General features: G+C 33.2%; 3 protein-coding genes across 3 annotated transcripts; 2 read left to right on the top strand and 1 right to left on the bottom strand.

Annotated features, from left to right (window-relative positions):
- Positions 1-3,635: 3,635 nt before the first annotated feature.
- Positions 3,636-5,383, bottom strand: LOC115718786 (AT-hook motif nuclear-localized protein 19). The gene has a single exon (XM_030647612.2). The coding sequence runs from the start codon at positions 4,698-4,700 to the stop codon at positions 3,840-3,842; it is 861 nt and encodes a 286-aa protein (XP_030503472.2). The 5' UTR covers positions 4,701-5,383; the 3' UTR covers positions 3,636-3,839.
- Positions 5,384-14,663: 9,280 nt separating this feature from the next.
- LOC133034912 (uncharacterized) lies at positions 14,664-15,707 on the top strand. The gene is made up of 3 exons (XM_061110422.1): positions 14,664-15,238; positions 15,317-15,409; positions 15,493-15,707. The coding sequence occupies exons 1-3, from the start codon at positions 15,080-15,082 to the stop codon at positions 15,616-15,618; spliced, it is 378 nt and encodes a 125-aa protein (XP_060966405.1). The 5' UTR covers positions 14,664-15,079; the 3' UTR covers positions 15,619-15,707.
- Positions 15,708-16,174: 467 nt separating this feature from the next.
- On the top strand, positions 16,175-17,165 carry LOC133034242 (uncharacterized). Its single transcript, XM_061109291.1, has 4 exons — positions 16,175-16,410; positions 16,671-16,978; positions 17,059-17,115; positions 17,147-17,165. Exons 1-4 carry the CDS (start codon positions 16,240-16,242, stop codon positions 17,163-17,165), a joined length of 555 nt encoding a protein of 184 aa, XP_060965274.1. The 5' UTR covers positions 16,175-16,239.
- The last annotated feature ends 3,763 nt before the right edge of the window (positions 17,166-20,928 follow it).

Here is a 20,928-nt window from a genome sequence, read left to right as displayed (position 1 = left end):
AAAATATTTCTTTTACTTTTTAACTAAAAAAAATCTTTTAATTATTTTAATTGCCCACAACAAATGCTTAACAAAATGGGATATCAATTGTTTGAATGATAGTTTGACAGTATATCTCAAAAATGATGTATTCAATGTTATTGACAACGAGCTTATTATTCATCGTTTTCAAAACATGAAAACTCGTCGAGGACAACTCTAAAGATATGAGCTCAAAAATTAATATATTTGTTAAAATTTTAAAATATTGAGTATGTTATATATTTTGAACATCGTTTTTTTTTTCTTTCTATTAGAAGATTTTTAGTGCTTGATATTTAATATCTTTTTAGTTGGGAATTGAAATATTGAATTGTGTTTTCGTTTTTATTTACTTGTTTCTTTGGAATATTTTTATATATGAAAAAATTTGCGTTCACCCTCCAATTAAATTCTAGATTCGCCACTAAGTCCCATTATATATCTATATATATAATGTAGCAAGATAGTTATATATTTATATATTTAATTAGTAACGGACTAAGAACTAAAATTGGGGGGCTTTTCTTTTAGGGAAATAAGAAGTAAATTAATATTAAAGGTAAAGATGTTTTTATTAGGATTTGAACTATTATCTTCTATAATATACTATAAAATAATTTAACTATCATGTCAAATCTAATATTATGTTTGTCCCTCCTTACCTCTAAATGTGCATCTATACTCATGTATCTAATAACAATAAAACATGCTATATAACTTATATATAAATTTGTCAGTATATATATTTAAGAATCTGAAGCAGAATTTCTTACTAAACACAATTTTCAATCTAGCCAGATATACATTTAAATATTCATCTCTCTAATAAGAAAGAAGAAAGGAATAAGTGGCACTCACTTCATGGAACAATATAAACCGTATGTGGTATTATATTATTTTTTCTATATATAAGGAAAATCGTGACAGTAGTCACGTCATCCGCAAAAAAAAAAAAAAAAAAATATTTGCCGGATAATCTATGCAATCTTAATTAGTTTGAGAAGGTTGAATGTAAAACTGTGTAGGTACAAGACTATATAGTTAAAGAGAGTTTAAATAGATTAATTGGTACCACTTATCACTATAAAAAATTTTACTTTACTTAGTCACAACAAAATTTGTGACTAATTATAAATCATCATGTTGTGATTAAAGGGTCCGTAACTAAAGGTACTAGTCACAAAAATTACAATTTGTTGTGATTAAATATATTTTGTGTCACAATACTTGTTGTAACTAAAAGTAAATTAGTAACAATCTGTATTTAAAAACTATATTTTAGTCACAATTAATTTTTTATTGTACTAAGAGTCATATATATTTAGTTACAAAAAAATATTTGTTGTAATTAAAAATTTATCAATAAAAGTAATTGTTTTTTGTAGAGTATATCAACAAGTCTATCTTGTTTTCTTGTAGCCTTTCATAAAAATTCTACAATTAAGCGTGTTTGACCTAAAATAATTAAAGGATGGATGGCTTATAATGTAGCACAAGTTAATATCAATTCCTACATATTAAATGTTAGTATATATATTTAAAGCTGACTCTTTATTAGACAAAACAATAGATCCATTTATTATTTATTGTATTATATAATATTATATCAAATTGTTTTATTATATATTTATATAAAATTATGTCAAATTTTGATATATATGATTTAAGTAGTTTTTTAATGTTATAAGTTGTTAGCTGTAGCGTTTTTTTGGTGCATTGTTTGATGATATAGTTTTATTATTTAAATTTTTGTAGACAGTTTTATTCTATGTAGTTAGCTTGTTTTAACCCTTTATGATTTAGAAAAGCATACCCTTTAGATAATAAATTATTCTACATTATAGAGTAGGAGTGTACATCGATTTATTTGGTCGGTTTACGTTACATTTTATTTAACCTAATAGATCATATTATAAAAATTTAAGTACAACCCACTCAATTAAGAGAAAAAAAAGTTTCAAACCCACCTAATGAATTGGTCGGTTTAGTCAAGTTAATCCGTCCAACCCGAGCGCTAATGTTTTTTCTTCTTTTTTATTTTTTTTATTACATTCAATTATATATTTTAGTTATTATGATAATGAGATAAATATAAAGATTGAATTTAAAATTCAAATCATCTGCCATAAAAAAAATATAGTAGTTTGAATTTTTTATTTTTTATAAATATGTATATAAATTATATAATATATAGATTATATATAATAGAAACATATATATAACTTTTTTAATTGGGTTGGTCGGGTTAGATCGGGTTAATTGGGCGGGTTGATATTATTTTCAACCCACCCAATATAAGATTGGACGTGTTATATTTTTGTCGGGTTTTTCAGTTTGTATTTTTCGTCGAATTATCTCAGTTTAGTATGGGCGAGTTGTTCGTATTAGGCAGTTTACAAAATTGATGTAGAACCCTATTATACAGTATTGTAATGAGCTATTAAAATGCTTAACATCTTTATCACATTACATTTTATAATTAGATAATAATTTTTTATAATTTATATTAAATTAAAATAAACTAAATATATATAATATTAAATTACACTATTAATAATATTGGGACACGATTTTGTCTCATGATATACTTTCACATAATGTATTCCGTGGTACGTTAGATGGGTCTCAGGGTATGTTACTATTTTTTAACCCTAATTACTTTTAGATCAACCCCAACCCTCCTATAAAGTAATTTCATTATCTAACAGTTGCCGTACATCACAGAATGTAATCCGTGTCCCTAAAAATATTATATCTCCTAAAGACCAGATAGTGCACTTTAACACTTCTCAATATTATATTGTTATAGTAACCAGTGTGACCACGGGACCATTTTGTGACGGGCCAATATCCGCTCTCTGTATATAAATGCTCATTAAAAAACCATTAGCATCAAAAGTTGTTCAGCAACTACAGTCTTTTAAAAAAACACTATATGTAAAACGTTCTTCAGTAATAATATTAAAGAAATATATACTTCAAATCCATACATTATTTTTGTCATAATATAATGTTTTCTAAATAGTAAAACACTTGCCACACTACTGGATAGATAAGGTATTTATATTTGGAGGAAAACATAATCTTGGTTTTACCAAATTAAGACCAACATAATATAATTGAATTTCCTATAAATCTGTCAATACAGTACTACTACATATTGAAATCTGCAGAAAAGTAGAATAAGTAATAATTAAATTTAACGCTATTTGAGAAAAAAAAAACTCAATATTACTATATAGTAGATCACAAATCTAGCTAAATGTATTTAAATCTATGGAAAAAAAAAAGATTGTGTTTAGTAAAAGAAGAAAACCGTAATTAGTACTTATATTTTATAGAAAACAAAAACAATCAATAAAAAATTGAGAGGAGAGATCATATAATATTGGTTATACCCATAGAGAGTAAAATATAATATAAATATACATATATATATATTATTAGGTCAAATAAATTAACTAATAATACAGTTACAAGAATAATATTGAATTAAGATGAAAGAGCAGAAGAAGTATCATCAGATCAGAGACATTACCAGATTATTATATATATATATGGTTATATTATTCTTAGAAAGATATACATGTCATATATATAATACACATAATATTACTCAATATATGATCATCATAAGATAATAAATTAACTTCAAACACAGAAATAAACTAAACAAATTATTAATAATAAAAATAATAATGCACCTTATAATAATATATGGTCCTCCTCTTGATCATGATCCTCATCTCCTCGTCTCTAAAACTAAAATTCCCTCATAATAATAATAATAAGTTGTAATATTTTCAATCATCTAATATTTAATAAGGAGCACGGCCACCGTGAGCCCAAGGAAAAGCTTGTTCGTGATTATTCAACTGTCCACCATTCGCAAGCAAATTAAGCGGCGCCAAATTATAAGCCACGGATGGGTCGGCGCCTTGCATACCAGCGCCACCGCCTTGCTGTGGGGCCCCACCAATCCCCGGTGGAGACCCAACACCGCCTCCTCCTGCGGCTTCCTCTTCTTGTTCCTCCAGAGGCAATCTTTCATAAGTAGCGTTGGAAAACGTGGCAGCAATCACCATTACTGGGCCAGCAGCCATGAGTGGGCCCACAACGCTACCCCCAACCACCTGCCCCTGCCCGCCGGCCAGGTATATAGTCAGCCCGGTCGAACCGGGAGGTGCAGGTCCGGGCAGAAAAGCCCCTGTCAGAGAGAGAATCTCGAAACGACCTTGTAGAGCCATAACGGAGGTAGCGGCTGAAGGTTGACGGAGCGTGACGTTGTTGACGGTTCCGCTTCCGCTCAGAACACAAACCCCTCTTTGGCGGCGGCGAGCGAAGTGAGCCACGCTCTCGGCTATGTCGGCGCCGCTGGCTATTTCCATGACGTGGCTTCGGAGGGCGTTTGGGCTGTCTCTTGTTACGAATATGGGTGGTTTTGGCTTGTTTTTGGATCCGGGCGGTCGGCCCCTGGGCCTTCGGTTACCCACTTCGATTGCTCCTTCTCTTGGTTCGTCGCTGTTCTCTCTTTCGTCGTCTTCGTCGTGGTTTCCGCCGCCTGCGGTGTTGCTCATTGAGATACCCAGATCTGGTTTCTTCATTGGGGATGAGCTTGTTGAGGTTTCAACTACTCCCTGTAAACCCATTTGTCCACCCCACCAACGATTATTCGCCATAATTAATTTAACAAAAAAATAAACACAAATAGAAAGATGATATTGAATTAAAGAGAAAGAGGAAAAAGAAATATATATATATATATGACTTTTATTTTTTGCTTAATTAATTTAACCTAGTATGATCTATATATATATATGTGTACTTGATGAGACAGTATCTAGTAGTAGTAGTGATCAAGTAAAGAGTTACACAAAAAAGATGATATATATATATGTAAAATGGTTCCAAATTAAGAAATTAAGAGGAGAAGAATATGAATATCTGTATATACATATATATTTAATTGGAGAAACAGAGAAGAAGAAACTAATAAGGAAGAAGGGGTGTGTTGGGAAAAAAGGAAAGGTGGTTTGGGGAAATATGTAAATATATGATGGTGTGGATTGGTTCTTTCTTTGCTTTTTGTATATAGTTTTAGTATTTTTTTTTTCTCTCTTTCTCTTTTTTCTCAAGAGCTGTGTGAGGTTGCAGTGGTAGTGGTGTTGTGTAAAAATATATTAATGGTGTTGGTGTTGGGAGTTAGGGTTTTGTTGTTTGTGTGGGGCAGCGTGCGCGTGATATAGTGGGGTGCATGTACTCACTCACTACTCTCACTTCTCTCTTCTATTCTCTTTTCTTTCTTTCCAGACTTACTATATAAATTTTTTAATGAAAGTGAGATATAACCTTCAGCTACAACAACTACATATATACTCTCTCTATATATGTATATTATTATATTATATAAAATAATAATGGCTACCTCTCTATAGGATAGATAAATACCTGTACTTTGTATGAAAACATAAATATAATTATTTATTAAATATAATAAGTACGAGTTTCCCATAATATTTGATTATTAATTTATTTTTTAATTTTATGGTTCAAACTGATGTATCACAATCCTTGTCATCACCACTTCTTTTCCTTAAACTATCCGATGATGATTATTTCTTTAGCTCCGGCCCTTTTTCCTTTTTCATTGAATTTATCTAAGTAGATATTATAATTATATGGAAAAAAACTATATGAATTATTATTCCATTATTTTAAGTTTAAAATTTTAACCTTTTAATAAAAATTAAAATTTTGATTGATTTCTTAATAAAATATCAAAAATAAAAATTATAAATTTTGTTTTCATAGACAACCAATCAATTGAAAAAAATTATAGAATTGATATGAGAATACCTAGTATATATATTTGAATTGGAGAAGATATATTCAGTAAAAAAAAGAATTGGAGAAGATATAAGATATTTAAATATTACAAAAAAATTAATATAGAAAAGCGCGCAGTTGTATGAGCGCGACAAACATTTAATATATATATCAAATATCAATGGCTTAAAAAAAACTGGAGAGAACTTATTATATAAAACATTATTATTATTATTATTATTATTATTATTATTATTATTATTATTTTCTAAAGGTCTAATTAGCAATTTTTCCTCCGAATTTTGACATGTACTAAATCATGTCCCTGAACTTTTTTGGCCGTTAAAAATTTTTCCTGGACTATTAAAATTGTTAGATTTAAGGACTTTTTTCTAATTTTAATAAAAAAATTCTAACATGGATGAAAGTTAATGAAGCATGATTTAGTACATATCAAAGTTTGAGAGGCATGATTTGGTAGATATCAAAGTGTGGGGAGCATGGTTTAATACATAACAATAACTGAAACAGTAAAATTGAATAAAATTAGACAAAAATCTTTAAATTTAACAATCTCAATATATAGTTCAGGAGGAATTTTTAACGGCCAAAAAAGTTTAGGAAGCATGATTTGGTATATGTCAAAGTTCGGGGAAAAATTATCAATTAGTCTTTCTAAATTATCTTGTTTAAAAGTTGTTAGATTAAATTATATGAGACCCTATATAACTATATTGACTTGTAGAAAGATGTTAAGCACCCTGACTTTTGACTATTCTCCTATATAAATTAACAAATAATAATTTAGAGGATTTAATAGAATAATAAAATGTTTGAGCATTACTAATATTGAGAACTGGAATGTACCTAACATCACATAGATATATATATTGCGTTATTATTTATTAATTGAATATTAATTTATACTAATAATATTATATCACTCTTCGTAATGCTTGATTAGTGTTCATTAGCATTTTTCTAAAATATTTATATATAAAAGTATTATGCATTTTATATAATATTGAGAGAGAAACAAAGCACACATACATGCAAATCTGCTTCGTATTGCGCTTGAATTAGCCATGTCAAAAAATAATCTACGCTGAATAATATGCTAGTATATAATATAATGAAAGAGCATACAAATAGTTATAATTTTTATTTTTATAATATAAAAGTGTAGATAGTAGATATTTAGAATATTTTACCAGAGATTTAATAATTGACTGTACCAAATACAAGACTATATATTCAAATATCTTTTGTGCTCGTCCTGATTTATTTTATATCATGTGTTTGGAAAATATATTGTTTGAACTTTATTTATTTATCTTCAGTTCTTTAAAAATTTATAAATATTTAAATAATTATAATACAGATTATTATATAAGAATACCAAAAAAAAAAAATATAAGATGGTACTTATAATTAATGGTTTATAAGTTTCAAAGGAAAAAGAAAAATTAGAGAGAGAAGAGTTTAGTACTTACCGGTACTAACACGTTGAGAATCTATGATTGACAGAGATTTTGCGAGAATTAGAGAACTGTTGATACTTAATTGGAGTTTGACATTTATTAGAAGTACATACTGTGTCATTCATCAATTTACGTATTTATAGACTATCCAAAGAGAGAAAAATTAGATATATTCTATAATAAGCAAATTTAAAGTATAATTTGTGAAGTAATAATTAGATAAGATATTTTCCATGAAAATAAAAATAGATAAGATATTTAAACCCTGGTATTTATAATAAGGACAAATAAATAAGATATTAAACGTGGTATTTATAATTATAAAATATCTACAGGAGAGATGTTAAATTTTTTTTTTGCAGAATATTATTTTTAAAATAAGTTTCATTAGGACTTTTAAACAAAAACACAAATTGAATTAGATCCTGACCCCGATTTCGATCCTTGACCTGCACCCATGCAGACCTATAATTAAATCCCAATCTCGATTTGAATTTTAGACCCCACACCCCAGCCACTAGACTCAAACTCCGGACCCTGGCCTCAAACCAAACACCAAACTCGAGCCCAACCCACTTTTTTCTCCTCACATAAATAAAAAAAATAAAATAAATTAAGTTACAAAAAAACATATTTATATTTTGAATATCATTAAAAAAAAAAACAAAAACAGTTATCAAACACATTTTTATTTAAAAAAAAAATGTATTTTCATTTATTTATATATTAAAAGTGCATATTTAACGGCAATTCTTGGTTTAACGATTCTTGGTTTAACGATCTTTTTTTATTTAGCCTTACACGATTAACTTTAACGTTAAACGTTAACAAATAAATAAACCCAATAATTAAACTCAAAAAATTAAACAATCTTTTTTTAAATTAAAAAAATATCTTACCCTATCTCTCTAACAAATCCTACCATTTTTAAAATTTTTTACACGGCTAAATTCAAATTTCAAAAAATAAACTCAATAATTAAACCCAAAAAATTAAACAATTTTTGAAATTTTTTTACACTGCTTCATTCAAATTTCAAAAAATAAACACAATAATTAACCCAACAAAATTAAACAATCTTTACAATTAACCCATTCATCACCCATGCAGGCAAACACAACAAAAGCCTCTCTCTCTCAATTTCACCTACTGAAACAGAATGCAATCATCAGTTGTTAATTCTCATTGCTTTTGGTAAAATTTACACCTTTAATACTTCTTTGTTACTTTTGTTGTGTTATTTTGAGTGAAGGTGGCTTTATAATGAGCAGATGAAATTTTAATACTTCTTTGTTACTTTATAATCGAGACTTTGAGAATTGAGGGTTCCTTCTTTGTCTAATTTACACACGCTTTGCTTATTCTTAATTTTGTAATATTTGTTTTTCCAGGTCAAAAATATTCGTGCTGCTATTATTTTAAGAACTGGAACAAATGCAACATATATTATAACCTTATTATTATTGTTTCCAATATGTTTTCATGGACATAAAAGTTTAATTTAAATTTATTATTCAAATCTCTCTAAATTAAATATTATTTATTTTTGATTCATTTATTTCCTTCCGAACTCATAATATAATACTTAATATAAAACATAACATACGTGCATCGCACGTAACAATATACTAGTTATATTTAAAAACATTAAAAATAAAACTTTTATCTAACACACACTTAATTATTATAATTTTTTAAAAGAATAAATATGATTTCACCCTAGACTATTATCTTTATAGGGGATTCACTACTACAATATTAGCTTTTAGAGGCAGTTTTTTCAACCCCATTTATAAAAAGGGAAGCTAAAGGGTGTGAAAATACCCGCTATGTTCGAAATTGACATTTAGAGGCGGTTTTTTGATAAAAACCGTAGGTATAAAATTGCATTATACCATTTAGAGGCGGTTGGAAATTAATTTTTTTTTTTTCTGAACTACCCTATGGCGTCGGTTCCTGCATAGGAACCGACGGCATAGGGTACACGTGTCAGCAAACCGTGTACCCTATGCCGTCGGTTCCTACATAGGAACCGACGCCATAGGGTCGACCCTTGTACATAGGGTTCGATCATCTTCTTCCTCCCCACTTCACTCAGCCAACCCAAAAAACCAGAGAGCTTTTCTCAGCCAAAACCCTCGCCTCCACCACCTTCTCCCACCTTTATCTCCCCCATTTCTTAACCTTTTTAGCCCATTTTTTTTTTAAATCCTCCATTTTCGATACTTAATAACATACACCTAAAAAGTTTTGATTTTTTTTACCCTCTTTGAGTGTCATCCGAACCCAAATAGTAAAGTTTGGGTTTGAAATTCGGTCACCCATTTTTCTTGAGAAATTGTTGAATCTCAACCTCGTTTAAGGTATAAATATTGCTTCTATTCTTTTTGTATTATGTATATTATTTTATTTTTTGTTTTTTTATTATTTGAGTTTTTTTATTTTATTAGTAATATTATTGTGTTTTATGTGTATAGTGCTGGGATTTTTTACGGTGGTCGTCGGATTGCGGTTATTAGGTAATAATTTATACCTCAATGTATAGTATATATATGTATTTGTATATTTTATTGAATATTTGTATATAATGTGTGTATATATTGTGTGTATATAGTGTGTGTATATTTTTTTATGGAAATAAATTTTGTAATTGTATTTTATATATTTTTTGTAATATAATAAAAAAATGACATTGGATGGATTTCATTAGTTTAGAAATAAAAATTTTAAAATTGAATTAGTGTGTGATATAATTTTATTTTTTTGAGATAATAGTGTGAGATATAATTGATTATATATATGTATGTATAATTTAGTAACTAAGTAACTTGTTACAATTTTTTATAACTAGTTATAAGTAATGAAATAATTAATTTTGTAATTTCGTTGTATTTCTTTATATTGTAGGGGTTCGGCATAATTTTGTGTGTAGCGTATTTGGGCTTGCAATTATAGGTATATACTTTAACTAACTTTTTCTTATTATATAATTAATTATCAATGCATGTTAGTTGAGTTTGAATATCTTAAATATTCATCCGTAGTGAAGTAGGTTCTGCGAATACATGTACTGCGGTCGGATGGGTGGATTAATTTTGTATTGTTTATCTGTTTTGTTTGTTATTTTAGGCACTTGTAAAATTTTTGGGAACGTCCAATTACAGCTGTTATGCTGCCGAAATTTCGGTAGAATTAGGATAAATCTTACTAAAACCATTCATAATATTTACATAATACAAATAACTAGTTAATTATAACATAGTGATAAGAAGTTAGGTCACATAAAAAATAATAATATTCACATTTATGTTAACTTTTTAATTTTACCAACATTCTAATTAACTAAACAACCTAATAACATGAACTAATCTAAAACGAAAATTTGAGTAATTTATAAATTAATATGAATAAATTGTATGAGAAACTTAGTTAGTTACATTGTGTAATTAGTAACTAGCTATAATTAGTTACTAAATACATTAACAAAATAAAAATATAAAATCCTTCTTTTTTTATTTTTTTTTCTTTCATTTGAGAGGTTCAATGTGGATTTTAATTTTTCAAAAAAAATAAAGAGCAAAAGTTAATTAAAAGGGGAAAATATTAGTTAATACCCTTATTGCTTTACCAAAAACTTTTCCCCTCAACTTTTTTTATTAAAAATATTTAACATTTTACCAACATTCTAATCAACAAAACAACCTAATAATATGAACTAATCTAAAACGAGAATTTGAGTAATTTATAAATTAATATGAATAAATTGTGAGAAACTTAGTTAGTTACATTGTGTAATTAGTAACTAGCTATAATTAGTTACTAAATACTGAATTTTTTTGGATAGGATTTTTGTTATGGATAAATCATGGATGCGTGAGGAGAGAGACACACTACGATTTCAAGTAGGGTTCGATGCATTTTTAGAGTTTGCCTTAAAGAATTCTAAAAATCACGATCGTATTCATTGTCCGTGTGTAGATTGTTGTAATGTATTTAAAGGGAATATTACAATGATTAAGGACCATGTGTATTTACGAGGTTTCAATAGAAGTTATACTAATTGGTATTACCATGGCGAACATTTACCTAATGATCCATATCCATTAGGAAAGCGGGGGGTAGATGATATCGAGGGTAATGATTTCGATGATTATCCATTGGACTTGCTTAACGAAGCACAGGAGGAATTTCTTAATGATCCTGAGAAATTCGATAATTTTCTTAGTGATGCTGATAAACCTCTGTTCGATGGTTGTAAAAAACTAAGATTACCAACAATGGTAATGTTTTACAACATAAAAGCAGAAAATGGAGTGAGCGATAAATGTTTTACTCAATTTTTAGCTGCTTTTAAAGATATCTTACCATTTGCCAACTGCTTCCCGGAATCTACTTATGAAGTGAAAAAAACGTTAAATTCTATAGGATTGAAGTATGAAAAAATTCATGCATGTCCGAACGATTGCATTTCATATCGTAAGGAATATGCAGACATGAATTATTGCCCGACTTGCGATTTATCCCGCCATAAAGTAAACAAGAGTAAGGAGAATAGGAAACTTATCCCCCAAAAAGTGATGTGGTACATGCCTTTGATTCCGCGACTGAAACGATTATATCGTAGTGCAGAACATTCTGAAAATTTGATTTCGCATGAGACCAAGAGAGTGAAAGATGGAAAACTCAGACATCCTGCAGATTCCCAAGCTTGGAAAAAAAGTAAACTACATAAATCCTGATATTTAAATTAAACCAAGACATATTCGTCTCGGTTTGTGGATGGAGTAAATCCACATAGATCTCTAAGTAGTCGTCATAGTTCATGGCTTGACTTCCTTGTTATGTACAATATTCCTCCCTGGTTATGAAAAAAAATTAATATACTTTCTTTAATGATATCAGGCCCGCATCAACCCGGACATAATGTTAATGTATATTTGGAACCATTGATTGACGATTTAATAGAATTGTATGAGAACGGGGTTCAGATCTATGATGGTTTTAAAAAAGAATTTTTTAATCTGAAAGCTGTGTTGTTGTGGACTGTCAGTGATTTCCCTGCTTATAGTAATTTATCAGGCTTAAGCACAAAAGGTTACGAAGGTTGTACGATTTGTTGCACTAACACATCGGCTCGTCGCTTGGCAAATGGACACAAGATGTGTTATATGGGTCACAGACGGTACTTGCCTGCAAATCATCCTGATAGACGGAAGAAGAAAGCATTCGATGGTACTGAAGAGGGTGATATGGCTCCTTTGCCACTGTCTGGGGAACAAATTCTCCAACAAGTTCAACTTGTAGATTTTAAGTACGGAAAGACGCAAAAAAATAAAAAAAACTAATGGTTGTTTTCAAAGAAAGTCAATCTTCTTTCGTCTTCCATATTGGAAAAGTCTACTAGTTCGACATTGTTTGGATGTCATGCATATTGAAAAAAATGTGTGTGAGAGTATTATTGGTACCTTACTTGATATTCCCGGCAAAACTAAGGACGGTCTAAATAGTCGTTTAGATCTCGTTGAAATGGGTATACGACAATCTCTGACACCTGAGAAGAAAGGTGAACGTTTATATTTGCCTCCTGCTTGTTTCACTTTGTCCAAAAAAGAGAAACAAACAGTTTGCAAATCACTTGCAAATATGAAAGTACCCGATGGTTACTCGTCTAACATCAAAAACTTGGTGAATGAGACTGAATTGAAACTAATGGGTCTGAAATCACATGATTATCATGCGTTAATGCAACATCTACTTCCAATTGCCATTAGATCAGTCTTGCCAAAAAATGTTCGAGAGTGTTTGACACATGTTTGCATTTTCTTTAATAGGCTGTGCGGGAAGGAATTAGAATTGGATAAGTTAGATGCATTACATGAACATGTAGTCAAAACATTGTGTAACCTAGAAAAGTTTTTTCCGCCATCTTTTTCCGACATCATGATCCATTTAATGGTTCATCTAGTGAGAGAAGCAAGGCTGCGTGGGCCGGTGTGGGCGAGATGGATGTATCCATTTGAAAGAAATATGAAGGTACTTAAAAGTTATGTGCGTAACCACTATCGGCCAGAAGCATGTATGGTTGAGTGCTACATATCTGAAGAGGCTGTGGAATTTTGTTCAGAGTACATGGCTGGAGTTGAGGCAATAGGAATTAGCAAACCAAGAACTGACCCAGATGATGTTGATAGAGGATTAAGGGGGAAAGGGACAATGGTGACAGTGTCCAAGCTTGAACTAGATCAAGCTCAATTAGTCGTGATGAACAATAACGCAGAGGTTCAACCATATATAATGTAAGTACCTTTTGTTTGATTAACATTACTTAAGTCACGATGACCAATAACTTGATTTACCTTAATTGTTTTACAGTGACCATATGAAGCTATTACAATCAATGGTTCCAAGAAATCAAAAAAATAAACAAAAATGGGTTGTAGACCAACATCGTCAAACTTTCATTGGGTGGTTAAGGAATACCATTATATCAAAGTTAAACGAACCGAATCATGGAGTATCTGATGTGTTGAGTCGTATTGCCCTTGGACCAACTTTTGCGGTTGCAAAGCATGAAGCGTACATTGTAAGGGGTAAACGTTTTCATACAAAGTCAAGAGATGATGCTTGAGAGGTTCAAAATAGTGGTATACATATCGTCGCAGAAACTATGCACTTTGCAAGTGCAAAAGATAGAAATCCTGTTTTAGGTACTATGACGTATTACGGGGTCATTGAAGAAATATGGGAGCTCAATTATTTTGCGTTCCGAATTCCACTTTTTAAATGTTCTTGGGTTGACAACAACGTTGGAGTAAAAACTGACGAGCTTGGTTTTACTTTGGTTGATTTAAGTAAGAGAGGAAACAAGAATGATCCATTCATCATGGCTAGCCAAGCAGCTCAAGTTTTTTACATTTCTGATCCGGCTAATGATAAATGGTCTATTGTTTTATCGACACCAGAGAGGAGGTTCTTAGAGACTGAAGAGGATGAGGAGAATGCTGACTTATGTTACGATGACTTCATTGTTGGACAACCAATTCATGAGCAACTTATGGGAATTGATCGTAACATTGAGGAAGACGACGCTGAATACATTAGAAACGATATCAATGAGGGAATATGGGTCAATTGTGATTCAGGGAAACATAAACAAAAAAAGAAAAGAAAACGTGTCTAATTGGTAACTTGATATATAGCTTACTTTATATTGTGGTTGTGAATGCTCCTGAATACTTAACAATTTGTTTATGCTTTTAATATTTCATATACACTACTTGTTATATATATAGCTAACTTTAAAGTTTGTTTGTTAATAGTGTAGACATGGCGAACTCGGAATCAGGATCTGATTCGGGTGCAGAAAATGAGTGTCCAACCACAACTACACGAGGGCCGACGCAAATGAATGAAATATCCAAACTAATGGATCAGGGCAAAAGAGTGGCCCTCGAGGTTAATGATAAAGGTCAATACTGTGGAAAAAGCTATGCGAAGCTCGTGTCCACTCTAGGAGTCAGATGTCGGCAGACAATAGGGTTGGCCTATAAAAACTAGAAAGAAGTCAACCCGACTCTGAAAAATAAAGTTTGGAAAGACATGCAGGTAAGCTGTTATTTGTTAGAATTTTGATTTGTTTTTCTATTACTTCAAATGTTGACTCTAACCGTGTTTGTTTTCCTTCAAAATAGACGGGGTTCATTGTGCCGGACTCCTTCAAACATGATTGTCTCATCCTAGCTGGGAAGTTAATGAAAGACTTCAAGAATAGGATGACAAAAGACATCATAATGCCCGCGTTGAAAGAGAATGATCTGGGACGACTGGCACAAGTCCCTGAAAAGCACCCCGAGATCGACGCTGCTGATTGGTGCAAATTTGTTGAAAGTCGACTAACTCCTGAATTTCTGGTACGCTAATTATATTAACACTAAGATAAACTCTTAAATACAAGTACATGTATCTAATGTATTTTTTTGGCATTGTAGGAATTGAGTAAGGTGCAACGTGAACGTTCCTCAAAAATTCAATCCAGACATCGAAGTGGTCGGAGTGGAATGGTGAACGTACGGGAAGCTGTGGTAAGTAATACTTAAAATTTAATGTGCTATAATGTGCTATACAATTTAATTGGTACTCATTTCATTGTTATAACGTTATGTAGAAAAAGGACCTCGAAGTTGCAGATCCCCCCCGCCACCGTGTTTTGATTAAATCTCGCACCAAGAGTAGAAAACTTGTCACTGATTACGACAAGCAAATTGAAGAGAAGATAGTAAGTACATATTAATCCTTAATTGAGTTCTACTCATGAGTTAGTGTATATAATTCATATACTAATTGCTTGAATATATGCGTGCATTAGGCTCAATTAGAGGAGAAGCTTAGTTAGGGACAAATTCAGGTCTAGGGCCAAAACGATATCCCGACGCAGGCGCTCGGGACACCAGAGCATCCTGGACGTGTCAGGGATGCTGGGTATGCTATTACTTCAAATGTTATTTATTTAGTTACACAAATAAAATCGTTGCTAATTTGCATTTTATGATTTGTAGGTTCCTGACCAGGGCATCTCAACTGTTCGGCAGGAAGAAAAGGGAAGTGTATGATGTTGTGGCTCGGCAAGCGAAGGAGATTGAAAAAAGCCGAAGTCCAATCCCTTAAGCAGCAGAGAAACGCTGCCGAACAAGAGGAAGAAGGAGAGGTGGCTGGTGAGGCGTATGTTCCACAACCATACGCTCCTCAGGATGAGGTACAACCACAAATTTATGCTGAGGAGTTTATTTCCCTCAACGACCAAGGTATCCTGTACAATTTTGATGACCATACGGCCCTTAATCAGCAAGTACATCTCTGCTCTGACAACATCGACAATATTGTGGCCCGAGCGTATTTGTACGAGCATGTGGGTATGATCAAAGTTCACTGCCAGGAGTACGATGATTCACATGCCCGGATTATGGTTTCGGAAATCCTGCAAGAGGACGCTGAAATCCCAGTCCCAATTGAAGAGTGCAGATATGTTAGGGACGTATACCAGATGTTCCTTCCTTGGCCTAAACACTTAATTTTAACAACCGAGGTAACTTCTCAACTCAAATTAATTATTAATGATTAGTGGAGTTTGAATATCTTCAATATTCATCCGTAGTGAAGTAGGTTCTGCGAATATATGTGCTGCGGTGGGATGGATGAACAAACTACTGTTATATATGTGTTATTTGTCGTTATACAGCCATGTTCAAAATTTTTGGGGTCATTCAATTACAACCGTTATGCTGCCGAAATTTCGGTAGAATTTGGATAAAATTTGATATATATATTATGTTCTGTTTTGTTTAGGGTCCACTCGCTCAACCGCCCTCAAGACGTGATGCGTCAAAGGGGAAAGCTCCGATGCTTTCTCCACAAGGCCGTGGTGCACGGGAAGATGACTTGTTCACGGAAGAGAAGATGGCGTTGATCCCTAATTCGCTAAAATGGATGATTCATGAATTTCTGAGGCTCAAAGATAAACGTGATATAATCACAATTCCTGTCCCCCGAGGATTCATTGCACCGCGTACCCAGATCACGTTATCTGGAGAGGATTTGCAGCAGGTTGCTACGTGTGACTACATCGGCAACCAGGGAATGCTGTTTGGAATGATGTATACTCTTCTTTAATCTAATTAACCTTATATCAAATTATAGTTAAATTATTATAAGACACTAACAATTTTTTTGGCAGGCACATATGGGAGAGCATCAACGGTCTGAGAAAATTTTTCAAGTTTTACGACCCAGAGCTTCTCATAGTGCATGGATCAACGATGAAGAAAAGAGTCAGTCTTTTGACGATGCGGCAAGACGATTGGCTAATTGGTTATCATTAATGAACAACAACCACCAAATGTTCTTTATTCCTTGGAATATCGGGTAAACTTTATTAAATTCTTTAGTGCTATGTCTTCAAATTATTTTTATACTATCTTACTTATATTCCAATATAATTTTCTAGGATGCATTGGACGCTAGTGGTGGTTATGCCAAGGAAAATTATCTATTTAAACCCTATAAGTGGTCGCCCAATTCCCGAAGTAATAGAACAAATGATCGGAAGGTAATAATTTAATGACTTCTTATGTAACGAATTTAAATTAACTAACGAATTGAAATGCTAATATAATTTTCCCGAACAGGGCATTCATGTATATAGGGAACGCACATGACTATCTTGGCCCGTGGCAAGGAATTAACCAAGCAAACTGTCCAAGACAACCTAAAAGCCAAGAATGCGGTTTTTATGTTTTGAAATATATCACTGACATCGTCGCACGTGCCAACCCCAGCCGTTACATACAAGATCAAAAAGCTGTAAGTTTTAATTATTGATTATAGTATATAAATTCTATAATAACAAATATATAATATAGATATACATAAACTAATATAAATTTTTAATTTTTTTAACAGTTTGGGGGTAAGAAGCAATACGATTTAAAAACAGAATTGTTACCACTACAGCGAAAGTGGATCGAACAATTGATGGCGGTGATTCACGGTGACGATTGAGGTTGAAAGGTCGAAGAATTTTTCTTCATTATGTAATTTTTATAGATTAACTTGTAGTTAGATTTATTAACTTATTAATATTTTTAACTAATTTTACATTAGTGTTTGTGTAATATTTAATTACTTTTATGAAATTAAATTATGTTTTTACCCAAATTTAAATAATATTTAATTTAAAATGTAATTAATATATAATTAAATTAAATAAATATGTAATTTAAAATTTAAATAAATATGTAATTTAAATTAAATAAAATAATATATAATTAAAATGTAATTAAAATTATATAATTAAATTAAAAAAAAAAATGAAAAAACTGAAATTCGCGTACCTATGGCGTCGGTTGCTACGCCACATATGGCGTCGATTATTGGCTAGGAACCGACGCCATAGGTACCCCTATGGCGTCGGTTCCCAGCTAATAACCGACGCCATAGGGGTACATATGGCGTCGGTTCATATAAACCCTTTAGCGTCGCCCTGATCAGCGTCGGTAGCGAATTTCGTGAAAACCGACGCTGAAAGGGCTTAAAAACCGCCTCTAAAGGGGGTTTTTTGTAGTAGTGATTGGCGTTTAAACTTTTTTTTTGTTGTAGCAAAAATTTCCCTTAAAATATGAAAATCAAGAGAAAAAATAAATATACAAGTAGTAATCTAATAACAAACTAAGGGGATATATATATGCATTCATATAACTAATGTTTGTATATGTTATCCTAAATTTGGCACTCTGACGTGGCATCACGAGAATGGTGACACGTGGATTCCACTTGGAGCATCTGCTCGAAACGATAAGCCGAGCAGGACGCCTCGCTGGCACATCCAGAATGAAATATTCAACAAGCCGTGCAGGGCGATCAACACTTAGCGAATTTAGCTTGACGCATCGTGGGTCATCAGCTCAATCCCTACAACTCAGGGATCAACTTACGTGGATGTAACATACACACAATCCCACTATCAGTGTATTCAGCCTCAATCTCACGATCCTTGCATTCAGCATTGATCACACGATCTTTCTGTTTATGCGCATTGTAACGAGAGAGGAAACTCTTCCTCCTCAAGTTTCCCAGCCCTATAAATAGTGAGGAATGTTCACTGGGCAAAGGACCGAAAAATAATAAGCCGATACGCAGTTAAGCTAAGGCCATATTTCTATCTAAGAGTTATATATTCAGAGATACTGTTGTAAGAGCTATAAGAAAAGGAAACTTCTTCCTTGTTCTTAAGTCAATACAAATAACGAGGATTAGGCTATTACCGAACTGCTCGGGGCTGAACCTCTATAAAATTCTTGTGTCTTATTACTGATTTCTTATATATATTCTCATTATGACATATCGTTTATCGCTTATCAAAAAGACTCATTGTCGTTGGCTAAAAGCGAAGTCAACATTTTGGTGCTTTCATTGAGAGGAGAATCGCAGATCGCTCTTTTCGACATTCGACACGATGGTGCAAAATCGTAGAGGCTTGTCTGACCCAAAAAACTCAGAGATGTTGGATCCGACATTGCAGGACCCAGGGAGTTCAAGGGTTCTGCCCGCTGTCAATCCTGGATAGACGGGAAACACGGTGAATGGTGGGACAACTCCTGTTACTAAAACTACGACTGGTGTGCAAGAGACTGGGAATAACAGTTCCGCACACAGCCAGGGCGTTCATAACACGACTATTCCACCAGGCATCAACGCCCAAACGACCATCGGAGACGCAATCGAATTGCAAAATCTTCGTGCTGCGCTCGGACTCATGCAGGGTCATAGCAATACTTTGCATCATGATCAGGAGGAACCGCGTGTCGCAGTAAATCTCGCGTTTGATGAACAGAGGCGTATGTTCGTTGAATGGAGAGACAAAGAGATGGAGGCATTAAGGGCTCACCATGCAGAGATCGAAGATCGTAGCTGGCAAGCTACTGTGCTGATACGAAGAGCCTACCAGACTGTAGGCCAGCAAACACAGAGCGTCATTCCCCTGGGAGAAACAGAGAATGACCCGATGATGAATGCCTCCCAGACAACCAACGACCACCCGTCCAATCCCCGGTCACGAGTTCCACTCGTGGGCCAAGAGGTAGGCAGGCAGACCTTGTCCGAAAATTCATCAGAAGGAGCCATACCCGACGGATCCAATCAGAATAATGGAGCCATTCTGCCTGTAAACCAAGCGAACCAATCGTTAAGACAACCAGGCTCTTCTGTGTTCGATAGGCTCGGAACGACCCATGACCTAAGGGACGATCTAAACAGAAGAAGGGGGAGAGACGAGCAGAATACTACAACGATCGTGCAGCCCGGAGCCCATACTCAAATCCCCGCTCATAAAGACGCTGACGTAATCCAACCCGACCAAAACGCATATCAAGTCAGCCCAGCCGTACAGGCCCAGCTCGACAAATTGAAGAATATGTTCCATGGCATGGCCGGACAGCGTAACAATGATCTTGAGTTAGACCGTGCTCGGGGAACTCCCTTCTCACTAGAGATCAATCTCCTGCCACTGCCCCACAAGTTCAAAATGCCAACATGGAAGATGTATACTGGGAGAGAAGATCCTCTCTCCCATCTCAAGTATTTTGAGATGCAAATGGATTTACAGGGAGTGCGAGGGGACGTATGTTGCAGAATCTTTCCCGCCACTCTGTCGAACGCCGCACAACAATGGTATTTCAAGTTGGTTCCTGGAAAGTTTAGTTCATGGAAAACCTTCTCTTCGGAATTCCATGCACAATTCTCTTCCTCACGTCAGCTCCCATTGCATCTGGGAGATTTGGTCGAAGTAAAACAGCGACCAGGCGAGCCACTCCGGGCATACATCAGCAGATTCATGAAGGAAGCGACCAAGGTGTCGCGGGTAATCGAGGATGGAAAGTTATCCGCAATATTGGGGGGCATTGAAGTCCTTGGCGAACTATGGAAGGATATAAGGAAAAACAGACCGGTCGACTCAATGAGTGATTTCCTTGACCGAGCCGAAGGCTTCATCAAGCTCGAAGAAGCCATTCAACGAGCAGAAGGTGAGCAAAAGCCGGGCAAAACGAAG

This window comes from Cannabis sativa, chromosome 2 (assembly GCF_029168945.1).
Source record: "Cannabis sativa cultivar Pink pepper isolate KNU-18-1 chromosome 2, ASM2916894v1, whole genome shotgun sequence".
In the NCBI taxonomy this organism is placed as follows: domain Eukaryota; kingdom Viridiplantae; phylum Streptophyta; class Magnoliopsida; order Rosales; family Cannabaceae; genus Cannabis; species Cannabis sativa.
The sequence above is the reverse complement of the archived record's forward strand: the minus strand, read 5'-3'. Positions and strand labels throughout refer to the sequence as shown.